The sequence below is a fragment of the Dipteris shenzhenensis genome, chromosome 17 (genome assembly GCF_047967505.1).
Source record: "Dipteris shenzhenensis isolate YYH24624 ecotype China chromosome 17, Dip_SZ_1.0, whole genome shotgun sequence".
Classification (NCBI taxonomy): Eukaryota; Viridiplantae; Streptophyta; class Polypodiopsida; order Gleicheniales; family Dipteridaceae; genus Dipteris; species Dipteris shenzhenensis.
Window position 1 is genome coordinate 55555288 of NC_141612.1, and position 14659 is coordinate 55569946.

A 14659-nucleotide genomic window follows, 5' to 3' on the forward strand; every position below is an offset into this window, starting at 1 on the left:
GTCTATAGTCCACCGTTGCGTAGGCCTTGTTGTAGAAGCTGCCTTTGCTACTTCGTTGTATCACCACCTCGTTTAACCAATCGAACGAAAGAAACTTCCAATTGCCAGCACCACAACTGAGTCCACAGATCGCTCGAAGGCTCGTTGGGTCCTAAAAAGGCAAGATGGACACCGCCACGAGAACACAACACGCAAAATCCGCAGAGAAGAGAACACCAAAAACTGTAATAGTCATGCAGCCATCCTCTGAGCAACCGACCATCTGGCCGAACAAATCGCTGAAGAAGTCCATACGATAATTGAAAGGCTTCGAAAACCCAAGAGAAACAGGCTATAACATCGCCCTAATGCGTGGAATCGGCCAATAGGAGCGCAACGACAGCACAAGGAACTAGTAGGAGTCCATAGGATGATTGAAAAGCTCCGGAAATGCTGGAGAAACAGGCCATAACATCACCCTCATGCGTGGAATTGGCAAATAGGAGCGCAACAAAAGCGTGGAACCACGAAAAACGGAGATGAAGAAACAGAACAACGTGGAACCAAGCAAACCATGCAAGAAAATAAGGTGGGGGACATGTGGCTGCATGCAACAACTGGAGTTATCCACATGGCTGCATGCAAGTCGTTCTCAGAAATCAGAAATAGGAAAACGCGAAGCCACGAATGATACATAAACACGAAGCACCAATCACATCCATAGATTCATCGCTCCTCAAAGAGACTTACACTTTACATAAGCCTACCCCAAAGGGCAGGCCAAAAACAAGAGAATGAACAAACTATGTCCAATATTGGACAGACCACTCCATAGTTTATCTCACAACCAACAAATGAAATTACAACAAATTACATACATATTTGGGCATCTTGTTTATGATTGGTGCAAGTTTGAGTTGCTATTCTCATCCCTTAAAATTTTCCATCTTTTTCTCTACTTTCTCTTTGTCTCTCACCCCCTCACCCCCCCCTCTCTTTATCTCTCACACACACACACACACACTTTTTTTTGGTGGAAATCTCTTTCTCACACACACACATACACACAGCTTTTTCCGCCCTCTTTTTCCATGCTACCTATCCAATTCATCTTCTTTTTCCTTATTTTGGATCTTGTGCAGGCCTTATGAATGATTTTCATCATTTATAGCTTGTTAATTAGTTTGAAGTTTATTTTAAATGTTAAAATGGGGGTAGTAATTTAGCGGAGGACATTCTAAGGCTTCATTTACAATTATACAAGATCTTACATGTGACGGTTGGGATTTAAACTCCGCCGACCCCAACGGTTGACGGGTAGGGAAGGGCAATTAGGAGGCAAGCACCCGGGAGCTTGCCTGGCCCTTCTTGAAATAAATTAGAATACACGAGCAGCCGAGTGAAGATAGGTCAGCGGCATTCTTCTTCATGGGCTGAGATCTCATGAGACCTGGGAACATGAAAGGCTTCGTGGAAGTTTTCCCGCCAAGTACATACAACGCTGAATGAAACAAGAAAGAAAAGGCACTATTAACGTTGAGAGTAGAAGAGGCCAATGGCGGTGTGTCGTAGAAGTCTAAGGATTGCCTTGCGTTCCTTCTCCCCTGCTCCTGCTCCTCCTCCTCTGCGCTTCCCCTCTTCGTCTCCTGCTTCTCCTTCCTCTCGCACCCTCTCTGCCTCCTCCGAAATGCACCTCTCCCGTCTTCCCCTGCGTCGCCGAAAAAAACAGTCTTTGCCCCCCTCCAGTAAGCGCAAGCTCCGTTTCGACTCCCCTTCACCTTTGGACATTGTAGTCGCCGCGAATCGCTCAGAGCCCTCCGCCCTCCAACTGGACGCTCCGACTCGCCGGCGAGGACGAACGACGGCGGCTCCTCAGCCTCCGCTATCCAAGATCGAGTCCTATTCGCAGGACAGCAAGCTGACTTCTCACTCAGGAGCGCCTGGCCGGAGTTCTTTGACGACAGAAGAAAACTGCGCCGAGCTTGCAGTCATTCCCAAGAGACAGCGGCGGAAGAGTAAAGAAATTTGCGATGGCATCATTTCTCAGGAATCGGACTCGAGCGTTATGGATTTAGTTTCTGTGGCTTCTCTGGCGATGCCACCATACGATACCCCGATTCTATATCAAGGTCCTTACCCCAGTTTCCTTCGGCCCTCTCCCGAAGAGTGTCTAGAAGTTAAGGATCGCCTGCAGCATCTCCACGGACCACTTGAAGAATACGCCAGGCATAGGATTACGTGCCCTACAACAGATCCGGAGCCGCAGGTCCTTGCGCTGAAATATCACAAGGATGAGGACTGTCTAAGCGACACGCCGTCTACTAGCGGATGTACCGAAACGATGTCTCACACGCTAATATCCTCGGCAGGGCAAGTCACTACATCAGCATATTCTCGAGAGCGTCGCGGTGTGCTGGACTCACTTGTCGGCACTATCCTGTCCCAGAACACGACGGATTGTAACTCCAGGCGAGCCTTCGCCTCCTTGAAGGACAGATTTCCGACTTGGGAGGAGGTGCGAGGAAGAGCACGGAGAACTCAATTTTGAGAATCTTAATCGCTGCTTGCATTTGCGGTACCAAAGATGCAATGAGCGGGAGTGGATGTTCTTGTTTTCTGAGAGCTCCGTTTTGAAACTGAGTTTGGAAATGCCTTGATTTGTTGACGGGAAAAAGTTGCTGTCCGAGACTCGTGTATCATACAGATTGTTTGGATTCATACTGCACACTACGCTTCTTGTAAAGTGTTTTCTGCTAGTTGTTTATGCCGTACCTAAGACCGTCGTTGTCGTTACGCCCAGGTACTTGCGGCTGATCCTAAGGCTGTGGAGGATGCAATTAGATGCGGAGGTCTGGCTGAGATAAAGGCGTCGAGAATCTTAAATATCTTGGACACAATCCATCGTGAGAGGGGAAAATTTTGCCTCGAGTATGTACGCAATATGACAACCGACGAGATTAAGTTCGAACTCTCACGGTTTAAAGGTGTTGGACCAAAGACGGTATGCCAGCTTACTCCATTTTGTTAGCGTCTGGAATGTTATATAGAACTTGAGGTGGACTGACTCCATTGATTTTGGATGCAATGGGTGATCGATCGTTAATTTTATTGCTTCCTAACCAACAAGTTAGTAAGGTTTAGGCTTACTGTTTGGGTGTAGTGCTTGGGTAGTCATGTACAACGTTCGATGATAGGGAAGCTACCACCATGCCTGTGAGGAGGAGATGCTGGCTATTTTACAGGCATTGGGATTACTTCTGTGCTGGAGTTGGTTTGAAGCCCAATGGGGTACCAAGCAACCTGTTTATGTAACCCATTGTGTCAACGTAAGCGGGAGAGGTATTTTGGCCTTTTGAGGTCTAATTGGGTACCAAGACTGTCCGTTTACAAGCTCACGGTTGGCAAAGCTATTGAGTGAGAGATGAGTGGTTTTGGGACAAGTGGCCTAGTCTTAGCCTAGTCTTAGAGAATTCTGTTACTGTTCATTGGAATGAGCACTTGGGGCAATGTGCGGTCTACAAAATGTCTTGAGCTGAAAGAGAGGAGTGGATGGGGAACTTTTACAGCTGGACAAGAGTAAGAAGGGTGCGATTGAGCATTGAGGTACTTCCGGATATAAATGGGAGATTGTGTGCAATTGGATGCACAGGTGGTTGATATCTCTTTTTTAAAGTGAGAGCATGGGAGATTGTGTGCACTTAGATGCACAGGTGGAAGATTGTGTGTAACTAGATGCACAGATGGATTAACGCAAGCTGGCTGTACAATTTTTTGGTACTCTGGATGGAGCTGTCCCTATGGACAGCAAGGACTCATCCAGCATCATGGGCTCAGAGAGAGGGTCCTTCAGAATATGATACGATCTACATTGACTTCCTTGTGAAATGGAAGGTTTTGTTAGTCAAAGAGATCCTATAGCAGCTTGAGAGCAGCACATAGGAACAGTTCACCATTTATAATGCTGATTGAGCTGATGATCAGCGTTTCTCCTGGCACAGCCACATCTTTTCTATGGTCGGAAAGTTGTCCGGCCTAGGACTCGCAGATTTTTTAGTTTGGAGGGAGATCACTCCTCTTGTCTGCTCTCCACGCTGGCTCCCTTATCCATGCATTCTCTGCAACTCGTCAATCTCCTTCCCCCTCTCTCTCTCTCTTCCCCCATTCCCATACTAACCTTTTCACCCTTCTCCTGCTTTCTTCTCCATCTGGAACAGGGCTTAGAACAATCTTTCAACTTTACACGGCTTAAGATTTTATCTACAGTACCTGCTCACTGTCAGGAGGTTTATATGTTTGTTTTGCTTATGATGCTTAAATTGAATTAATTGAGCTATTATAGCCTGGAGAGTATAATTCTCAAATGTGTGTGAGGATGATTTTCTCTCTATGCTTCGAATCTTTTATCAGCTCGATTGATCACTAGAAAGAACGCTTGAAATTCTGTGTTGTGGTTTGCCCAGATAAGCAAAAACAAGCCTTGTGCGTGTACGTGTGTGTGCGCTCGCGCGCAGAGAGAGAGAGGTGGCCTATTTTCCTAATATTTTGTGCTTCAAAAATTCCAGGTAGCCTGTGTGCTTATGTTTCATCTTCAACAGGACGAGTTTCCTGTGGACACACATGTAAATTCGGATCTTTATCCATATTAATTCTGCAAGTCTGATACGTTTTGAAAGCTTTCGTTGATGATCTTATATCTGATACGTTCATTTTCCTCTGTTTAGCCTTCCGGAATCCGAATATGTTTGGCACCTTGTTGGGATACGTCTATGTAGAATTAATGAGAATGTTCAGATTTGCGAGAGATTCTCTCTGACATATTGTATTGTTTTTCTTCGCTCCAGCAGGTTTTTTGCCGCAAGGGCGTCTTATGTGGTGGTTTGGATGCAGGTGTTTCGTATCGCAAAGATGCTTGGTTGGATCCCGGTAAACGCCGATCGGGAGAAGGCTTATCTGCATCTGAATCATCGCATTCCCAATGATTTGAAGTTTGACCTCCACTGTCTTTTGGTGACTCATGGTAAAAGGTGCCCTCGTTGTGCCAAAGGTGGACGGACACAGAAGCCAGCTGACGGGCCTTGTCCTCTCGTAGGCTTGCCCCTTATGCTGACTCAAGCTTCTTCAACTGATGTTTTGGCCATTGAGCCATCACCAAGGGAATTGTAATGAATTGTAATGAGGCTAGGCTATTCTAGTAAATATCTCAGGCATAATTCGATATTGTATGGTTAATTGTATGGTTAAATCGTGTTTGTGTTGCCTCAATCAATTTTTAGCACTGCCTTCCAGGCAGCGTTCTAGTTACATTTTTGTTAAAAAGTATCCCACACTTTGTTGCCACCTGGCCCCTTTCTATTTTGGTTCTTTCTCTCACTTTTTTTTTTTAAGAACTCTCTCTCTCTCTCTCTCTCTCTCTCTCACACACACACACACACGTGTACACATGGAGTTTGCAAATCATTCGAACTTTTCTATACACTGGCTTCCATCACAAGTGTTGCAAATTAATCATTCATTCATCTTGACAATTGTTTTCCTTTGACAAACCAATTTGAAGGTAGTGCTCACGAGTACTTGTACTCGTTTATTTTAGAGATTGTGTGTGGTTTTCTTGAGGCAACATTTTAAGCATTTTTTAAAAGCTTGGGTCTTGAAGTTTCTAAGGGGTTTTTGCCAAAAAAGGGCTTGTATTGGTGGTTAGTGGAAGGATCTTTTCATCTCAACAAAGATGTAGACGTAGACGCCTATGCTTAAAAGAAAAGTGAGTCCTTTGAAAGTAGGACTAATTATATGTTCTTAAGTGTAGCATATTTTTTCGAGGTACTAGGCACTTTTTAGAGTAGATTGCTTAGTCTTTTAAAAAGTTATGGTGTTGAAGATTTATATGTTTGGATCATTTGTGGGATCCTTAATTATATTTAAGAAAAGGTAGGCTATAGAAGATTGCTCCTCCAAACTTGAAGGTTGCCTAAAAGCAAGAAATCAATTAGTTAGAGGTGGAGTGCTTGTGGCTTGAAGGAGCACCAAGTCCTTGTAGGTGAGTCAAGGCAACATTATTGAAAAGACCATGGTTGATGGTGTTGATTGTCTTGTAGGAGTCAAGCATATGCACTTAGTTGCATGCCATTGTTCCCAACTTGTAGCAACCCAAAAGTGACTTAGTTTGATGATAGTGGTGGCTAGAATTGGTCATTTGTAGAAAAGTGTTTGAGGGGATGCTTGATCTCATCCAAAGGTGTTTTTGGAGGCCTAAGGGCATTGGTGTGAGACGCAAGGAGTGCATGACACTCGCAATATGGGTGGTGATGTCAAACTACTAGTGACTTCCCCATAAAAGGATTGTGTAGTGATGGTGCAAGCGACTTGTACTACTATTTTTGTTTCAGGCATGGTGCAGAACAACTATGGAATGGATGGTGATGAGATTAATGGTGCAAGCCAATGCTAGTTGTGTAGTGGAAAAGGTATAGCCAATTTGCTTGTGGCATTACATTTGAAAAATGAAAAACACCCATTGTGAAGGACACCATATATACAATAGGTAGAAGCTTGAAGTACATAGCCCAAAAAGAAAATATAGAAAAAGGTGGCACTCCTAGGAGCCAAAGCTTGCTCGACCAACATCAAATTGCATCGGAGTATGGCGGATGGTTGTTAAAGTCGGGAAGTGTGTTGAGGCTTTAGAGTCAGTCTCCTCTTCCTCCTCTACAATGTCCCTAATGTTGCACAAGTCCACATTCTTGGATTTGTATCGATGGTGTCCAGAATTGTAGTGGTCATGTTTTGAGCGAAGAGTAGGGATTTTGGCTTGTATGGTAAGGAGGTCCTCTTGCACCTTGGCATGTGACTTTTGCAAATTTGCACTCTTCTATCTAATCGAAACTTGACTTTGTGCCATCGCTATTAGGTGAGTTAGGAGTTCAACCACTTGCAAATGAGCTTTTTCCTTCTTTGTTGCCATTGAGGTGCATGTCTCTCGTAGCATTGCAAGTTCTCTTGAAGTTCAGCCTAGTGAGCTTAGTGACAATGCTCCATTTCTTGTTTTTTCAATGTCTACTCTTGCCTTTAAATACCATGACTTTGTTGAAGCTCATCTTATCGGGCTTTCCACTCCGCTTCCTTGGCCTATGGAGTTGCAACACATTCAGCTTCCTTGGTTGTAAAGTTGTCTCCCATTCAACTATCTTTACATGTAGAGTGCCTCCCACTCCTACGCTAAGCTGTTGTAAGCTTTTTGCTCTCCAACCTCAAATGTTGTTTTTGGGACAACATGCGGTGAGTGTGGCCTTTACAATTGAATAGGGCAGCTCTCGACTGTGTAAAGTTGTCATCCATGATGCACTATGCCATATACATAAATTGTTTTGCCTAGGCATACCTATCCTTGAAAGTCATGCAATCAGCCATGTCAAGTATCTCACCATACTCCTTAAACAAAACTTGCATTTTTTCATCCTCCTTGAGCTCCAAAGCTGCCATTGGAGCAAGGGTATCAATGTTGAGGTAACAAGTGGGAGCTTTGGATGCACGCAAGTTGCTTGCCAAGCTCGCCCATAAGGGGATTGTAAATATCTGACCCAAGTCCTCTTTCTCCATACAAACTAGAGACCTCTTCCTTTTAACGGCACCCAAAAGCCTCCTATGATCCTCATCTTGCTCTTTGATTTGTACCTCCTAGGAGAATGTATGTTCAGATGATGAGGCCTAATAATAGTCAAGCATATAGTCAGTAGGAAAGGTCAACTTGTTGCCCTCAAAGACAATGTGTCCTGGTCGGGTATCCTACAGGTCCGACTCAAGGTCATCTGTCACTTTTCGGGGTCTTCTTAAAGGTAGCATCCGGTGAAAAGTTGTAGCAATCTACTAAATATGAGAGGTACCTCTAGGAGCAGTACTCAATAAGGAACTTATACGCAAAGTAATATTTAAGTCGAATTGTCATGCTACTTCCGTCACTTGCCCCAAAATGGTTGCAAGGAAAAAGGAGATATGCTCCATGACCTCGAGGAGGCAAGAAGCTACCCACCATAACCAATAAATATGAGGGATTGATTCGTGGTAGTATGTCCTGATCATGACGTAGGTGTCCTATCGTAGCCCGTGGAAACATATGAAAAATAGAACATGTGAAAGAAGCCACGAGAAAGGGAACAATGGTTGATGTCATCGCATGAGGAGAACCTGAGGAACATGGCCCACACGTGACCTCAAAAAGAAGATTTGTGAAACCCGACTTTGTCAAAATATAAACTATAGGACAGGCTAACTTATTGAAGAGTGGCCCAATAGAGTCCCAAGGAGGCGCAATTACTATAGAGAGTGAAGCAAAGGCAAGAGAGAGTGATGTTAGAGAGGACTCCAAAAGAGGCTGGTATGATAGAGATAGTAGAAGAGAGGACAGAGGAAGAAGAAGGAAGAGGACTTGCCACAAGGGGCAGCTGCGTAAAGGGGCGGTTGCGCGCCATTGATGTAAGAGGAAGAAGTAGGTGAGATGAGGAGCACAGGTGCAAGTGTGTGACCCCCTGCGTTTGTGGACGTTGGCTTGAAACGTGGAGTAAAAGAGGGAAGTAGTCGTATGGAGTGATGGTGAAGAGTGAATTCAAGGCAAAACATATACCCTTTGCGATGAAATAATGACATAGTGCAAAGTAGAAGTGAGTGAAGAAATAACGGGTGAGGACCGCCTCTCTATTGTTTCCTTCTGTGGTCTTCTTATAGTCATGTTGTAAAGAATAAGGGAGAGAGATAGGAGACTCAAGTTCAGCTTTCTTCACAACACACAAAAGAGAGAGGACACAAAGTTGGAGGGTGAAGCCTTTCTTCACTTTTGCACACAACAACAATACAATAGAAGAGGGAAATACCCTATATGTCAAACCTAGAATACGTGGTTCATATGTGAACCCAAACCAAAAAGATACGTGGTAGTCTAACTTCACCACGAGTACAACTAACATAGGCGGTGACATAAATGATAGTCATCCAGGAGATATATCGGGGGTAGAGCTTGATATCTCAACACTCCCCCTCAAGCTCAAATCCATCTCACGTACACCAAGCAAGCTCCTAAATCTGCGAAGCTTCTCGGTACCCAATGCCTTCGTAAAAATATCAGCCACCTGCTCCTCAGTGCTGACATAGACAAGATCAATCTCACCAGCTAGAACCTTCTCTCTCACAAAGTGATAATGCACCTCAATGTGCTTCGTTCTAGCATGATAAACTGGGTTATTAGCAAGCATGATGCTGCTAATGTTGTCACAATGAATGACAACTGCTGCATGAATTGACTGTCCCATATCTGCAAGTAGCTTCCGTAACCAAGCTACCTCACATGCAGCCATTGCTGCACCCCTGTACTCAGCCTCTGTGCTCGACAAGGCAATTGTTGGCTGCTTCTTGCTGCTCCAACTGATGGCACCACTCCCAAGGGAAAACATAAAACCACTAGTAGATCTCCTGTCTGAGACACTACCAGCCCAGTCAGCATCTGTGTATCCATGTACCTGTAATGCACACCGAGCTTCATAAAACAGTCCATAATGCAATGTGGACTTCACATACCGCAGTATGCGCCTAGCCGCATCCAAATGTGGCTTCCTCGGTGCCTGCATAAACTGACTCACCAGCCCCACAGCATAGCTCAAATCTGGTCTGGTTATAGTCATGTAAATCAAGCTACCTACTATGCGCCTGTACATAGTAATATCTTCAAGAAGCTCACCTGTCTCTGCATTGAGCTTCACATTCTGCTCCAATGGAACAGAAATAGGCTTACAGCCTGTCATCCCATATTTGGACAGCATGTCCAAACCGTATTGCCTTTGCAACAGCCATATCCCACTCGGGGATCTAATAACCTCAATGCCCAAGAAGTAATGCAGCTCTCCCAAATCCTTCATCTCAAATTTCTGCTTCAACAGCAGCTTCACTTCATTAATGTCTGCATCACTATCACCTGTAATAATCAAGTCATCAACATAGATGACTATAAGCACAATCCCTCTGTTTGTCCTTTTCACATAAAGTGAAAAATCTGAATTGGAAATATGAAATCCAATAGTGACAAGATATTGCCCTATCTTGTCTGACCATGCCCTCGGCGCCTGTTTTAAGCCATACAAGGCTTTGCGCAACCTGCATACAAAATCGGGATGTGAATTATCCTCATAACCTTCCGGCTGCATCATATAAACCTCTTCCTGCAAATCACCATGCAAGAAGGCATTTTTCACATCCATCTGATGCAAAGACCATCCCTTTGCAGCAGCCATAGCAATTACTGCTCTCACGGTTGCCATCCTTGCAACTGGGCTGAAAGTTTCCTCATAGTCAATTCCATATGTCTGCGCAAAACCTTTGGCAACCAATCTTGCCTTGTACCTGCTAACAGACCCATCAGCATTGTGCTTTACTTTGTAAACCCACTTGCAGCCAATAGCCTTCTTATCATGAGGCAAAGGCATCAAATCCCAAGTGTGGTTTGCATCCAAGGCAGCCATCTCTTCATCCATAGCTGCTTCCCAATTTTTATGCCCTGCTGCATCCTCAAAACATGTGGGCTCTGGCTCCTCTAGAACCTTGACCATATAAGCATAGTGATGTGCTGTATACCCATCATATCTCAGCCTGTCAACTGGATACTTAATACGAGTGGACCTCCGTACAACTGGATCAGTTGCAGGAGTCTTTAAATTATGCCTGCTTTTCCTTGCACCAGGTGTAACAACAGAAGGAATCCCAAGTTCCTCATCAAGGCTCATTTCAGAGCCACTTGACTCTCCATCAACATGAGAGCTACCAGCAGACACATCAAACACTGGAGCATGGTCCACTTTTATTTTTCCCTTATGTGATACCTGCACAACACTATCAGGACTGCCATGTGACGATTCACTAGATCTCAATCTCCCTGTCCATGCATTAGATCCACTAGTAGAGGACTCTCTGGGTCCACTCAAGGCTTGAGATTGCTGCTCTGCATTTATTGCAGCATTCCCATTTCCTGCATCTGCATCTCCTACCATAACAGTTGGTGCATACCAGCTGCTCATTTCATCAAAAACAACATCTCTGCTCACTTGCATTTTGCGGGTGGAAGGGTTATAACAGCGATACCCTTTCTGGTGCAGAGCATATCCAATAAAGATGCATTTTTCTGCCTTTGGATCCAGCTTTGTTCTCTTCTCATCACGAACATGAACATAAGCTATGCAACCAAATACCTTCAAGTGAGAAATATCTGGTTTTTGGCCTGTATACATTTCTTCAGGCGTCATGCCATGGACAGCTGCAGTGGGGGTTCTGTTCATAATATAAACAGCAGTTGCTACTGCTTCAGCCCAAAAATAATCAAGCATGTTTTTCTCATTTAGGATCGCCCGTCCTACTTCTGCAATATGCCTGTTCTTCCTTTCTGCAACCCCATTCTGCTGAGGGGTAGACCTGCATGAGTACTTCCTTTGAATTCCCTGTTCTTTCAGATATTCACTAAATTCTTCTGAAAAGTACTCTCCCCCCTCCATCAGATCTTAGCACTTTAATATGCACACCTTTCTCTTTTTCAACCATGGCCTTAAAAGCCTTGAAATGGCTGAACACTTCACTTTTGTGCTTCATAAAATAAATCCACACCTTCCTAGTGTAGTCATTAATAAACGTCACATAATAATGGCATCCACCAATAGAAGCAGTTTTGGTTGTCCAAACATCTGAATGGATCACTTCCAAAGGTCTTCTGCTCACCTTAGCATTTTTGGGAAATGCATGTCTGGCCTGCTTACCCATTTGGCATGCTTCACATACCTTTTGCATTCCCTCAACTCTGAATTTAGGCAAACCTGCAACAATGTTTTTCGTTTGCATAGATTTCAGCCTTTGTATATTCACGTGCCCAATGCGCTTGTGCCATATCTCAATATCTGCAATGACACCTCTCCCATGCGCAAACATAGCAGCTTTCACCTCAGGCATATCAACATCCAAGGTGAACATTCTGCCATTTTTGTTGCCTTTCGCAACCAAGCGGCACTTATTTTTCAAGTCCTCAACAAAGCATCCATCAGGATTAAATCTAACCTGCAGACCTTGCTCAACCATCTGGCCTACTGAAACCAGGTTCTTAGTGATTTTTGGAACATGAAGTACATCTGCCAAGTACTTCGTTTTGCCATCCTGCATAGCCAATGGCACTTTACCAACCTGCGTAATTGGGTGCGCAGTATCATCACCTGTTTCAACATAACCTGGCTTATCCAAATTTCTAACATCATGAAACCACTCACCATGACTGGTCATGTGGTTAGAGGCACCTGAATCAACATACCAAACATCATTGCAAGCTGCAGCATCTCCTGACATGGAGTTAACCATATGCTGCATCACAAAAAGGTGCTCATTTCTGTCGTCACCATGCCCACTTGATGATGCATAGTTGCTTTGCTGCAACTTCCCACTTTTGATGTCATTCTGCTTTTTATAGCATGTATTCTCCTTGTGTCCAAGCTTTCCACAATAATAGCATTCTGTGCTGCTATTTACTTGCTGGTTCCTTTTCCATGAACCACGGCCTCTTTGGCTCCCCCTGCCTCTAGAACTACCACGTCCTCCTCCATAGGACTGGTTTTCCTGTTGTTGCTGTTGGTTCTGATTTCCTACACGGCCACCAAAACGGCCTCTTCCTCTACCTCTGCCTCTACCTGTATTCGAGTAGAAAGCAGTCTCTTGAGAAGTTGAGGTGGCTGAACCACCATTCCTTTGCTCTTCACTCAGCAAGAGAGCAATAAGTTCCTGAAAATCAGGAAATGTTTCACAGACTCCAATGGATGTCCGAAACTGTGCATAATCTTTCCCAAGACCATTCAAGGTCACAAACACTAAGTCCTCATCATCAACAGGTGCTCCAATGGAGGCAAGAGAATCTGCAAGGCCTTTCACCTTCAAGGAATACTCATTTATATTCAGATTTTTCCTTTGCACATTGTGCAACTCCTGCTTTAGCTGCATCTTTCGTGCTTTGGTATTTGTGCTATACAGCTTCACCAATGTATCCCATGCCTCCTTAGGCGTCTCTACATCCTGTATATGCACAATCATAGAATCTGAAATGCTAACAGACAGCCAATACAGGCATTTTCTGGCTTTTTCATGCCATTCTTTAAAGGCCTTCAATTCAGCAGGAGTGGGAGCAGTACCCAAAACTGGTTCTGCAGTTTCACCACTGATGTACTCCCAAACTCCCTTTCCCATAAGGAAGTTTGTCATCCTGAACTTCCATGCTTGGAAGTTGTTCTTGTCAAGCTTCTCACTGACAATGGTAGACAGATTCTCAGACATTTTACAAATCACGAATTGCAACAGCAACCTGTAAACAAAGAAAATGCCTCACAAGGGCAAATAGCAAAACTTCTGTAAAAAGCCTCACAGGGGCAGATCTGCAACACTGACGAAAGTGGTATTTCACCACACAGTCACTTCCTAGTGACGATTTTGCATCAACTGGCAACAGGCATGAATCTACAACTCCCAATATCTCTGCACACAGGCATACGATGCAATTTCTGTGGCACCTTTCCACCGACTAGCCGCGCAGTGGTCGCACAGCGAAAAACAGGGCCTTTTTTTGAGTGTCTGCGAAGAACTTGCGCCTTCAAAATGGGCCCCGAAGCGGCATATACTGCGCTCTCGCCACACCGCGAAGGGCCTCTCAATCTGAAACAGTGCACTCCTGCACTTCTGGCTGTGCTACCTGCAGAGATTTGCTCCCAAACTCGAAATAGGAAAGCAACACTGGTCCTCTTACCAGGACACCACAAACTTGGCTTGCTTTCTTGAGCTCCTTACCACGAACAAGGCTCTGATACCATGTAAAGAATAAGGGAGAGAGATAGGAGACTCAAGTTCAGCTTTCTTCACAACACACAAAAGAGAGAGGACACAAAGTTGGAGGGTGAAGCCTTTCTTCACTTTTGCACACAACAACAATACAATAGAAGAGGGAAATACCCTATATGTCAAACCTAGAATACGTGGTTCATATGTGAACCCAAACCAAAAACATACGTGGTAGTCTAACTTCACCACGAGTACAACTAACATAGGCGGTGACATAAATGATAGTCATCCAGGAGATATATCAGGAATAGAGCTTGATATCTCAACACATGTCCCCTTCAGTTTGATTTCCACTGAGTAAGGAGTGATAGAAGGAATTGTGAATCTCCAAAGGTGGGCTGAATGGGGAGAGTGGGAAGTCCTGTGTTGCAGATGAGGATCGAAACAAGGGGGAGATTGGAGAGGTAAAGGACGTCTCACGTAAGGAGGTAGATTTGGGAGCTGCACGAGGAGGGACTGAAGGCGCACCTAGGGGGTCATCAAAGAGGGCTAGAGGAGGAGATATGCAGTAAGGGAAGATGTGCAGGAGGAGGGAACAAGGAGGTGCACAAGAAGAAGGGTTGAAGGCACAACAAGGGGAAGATGTAGGAAGAGGAGCTGAAGGTGCAATGTGGGAAGAGGGGACTGAAGATGCTCCAAGGGAGGGATGATGCAGCACTGGAGGGGATGTCCAGGAGGAGGGCAAGAGATGATGCGCAACAAGGGAGGATGCCCAAGAGGAGGTGTGTGGTAAGGAGAGGCTGAGGGGGGATGCTTTGTAGTGAAGGGGGACTGGAAGAAGGTGGTGCAT

At 44.7% G+C, this 14659-nt stretch overlaps 1 protein-coding gene across 1 annotated transcript; it reads left to right on the plus strand.

The window, feature by feature from the left end:
- Window positions 1–1534: 1534 nt before the first annotated feature.
- On the plus strand, window positions 1535–5179 carry LOC147892330 (DNA glycosylase superfamily protein). Its single transcript, XM_087388602.1, has 4 exons — window positions 1535–2494; window positions 2780–2980; window positions 4542–4598; window positions 4867–5179. Exons 1-4 carry the CDS (start codon window positions 1535–1537, stop codon window positions 5140–5142), a joined length of 1494 nt encoding a protein of 497 aa, XP_087244728.1. The 3' UTR covers window positions 5143–5179.
- Window positions 5180–14659: the final 9480 nt, after the last annotated feature.

What these genes read in the sequence shown, in the direction of transcription:
- LOC147892330 (XM_087388602.1), top strand. Translation starts at nt 1,535, where the DNA reads ATGGCGGTGTGTCGTAGAAGTCTAAGGATTGCCTTGCGTTCCTTCTCC. An exon ending in GATTTCCGACTTGGGAGGAG is followed by an intron (nt 2,495 to 2,779) that starts GTGCGAGGAAGA and finishes CGTTACGCCCAG; the next exon opens with GTACTTGCGGCTGATCCTAA. An exon ending in AAGGTGTTGGACCAAAGACG is followed by an intron (nt 2,981 to 4,541) that starts GTATGCCAGCTT and finishes CAAAAATTCCAG; the next exon opens with GTAGCCTGTGTGCTTATGTT.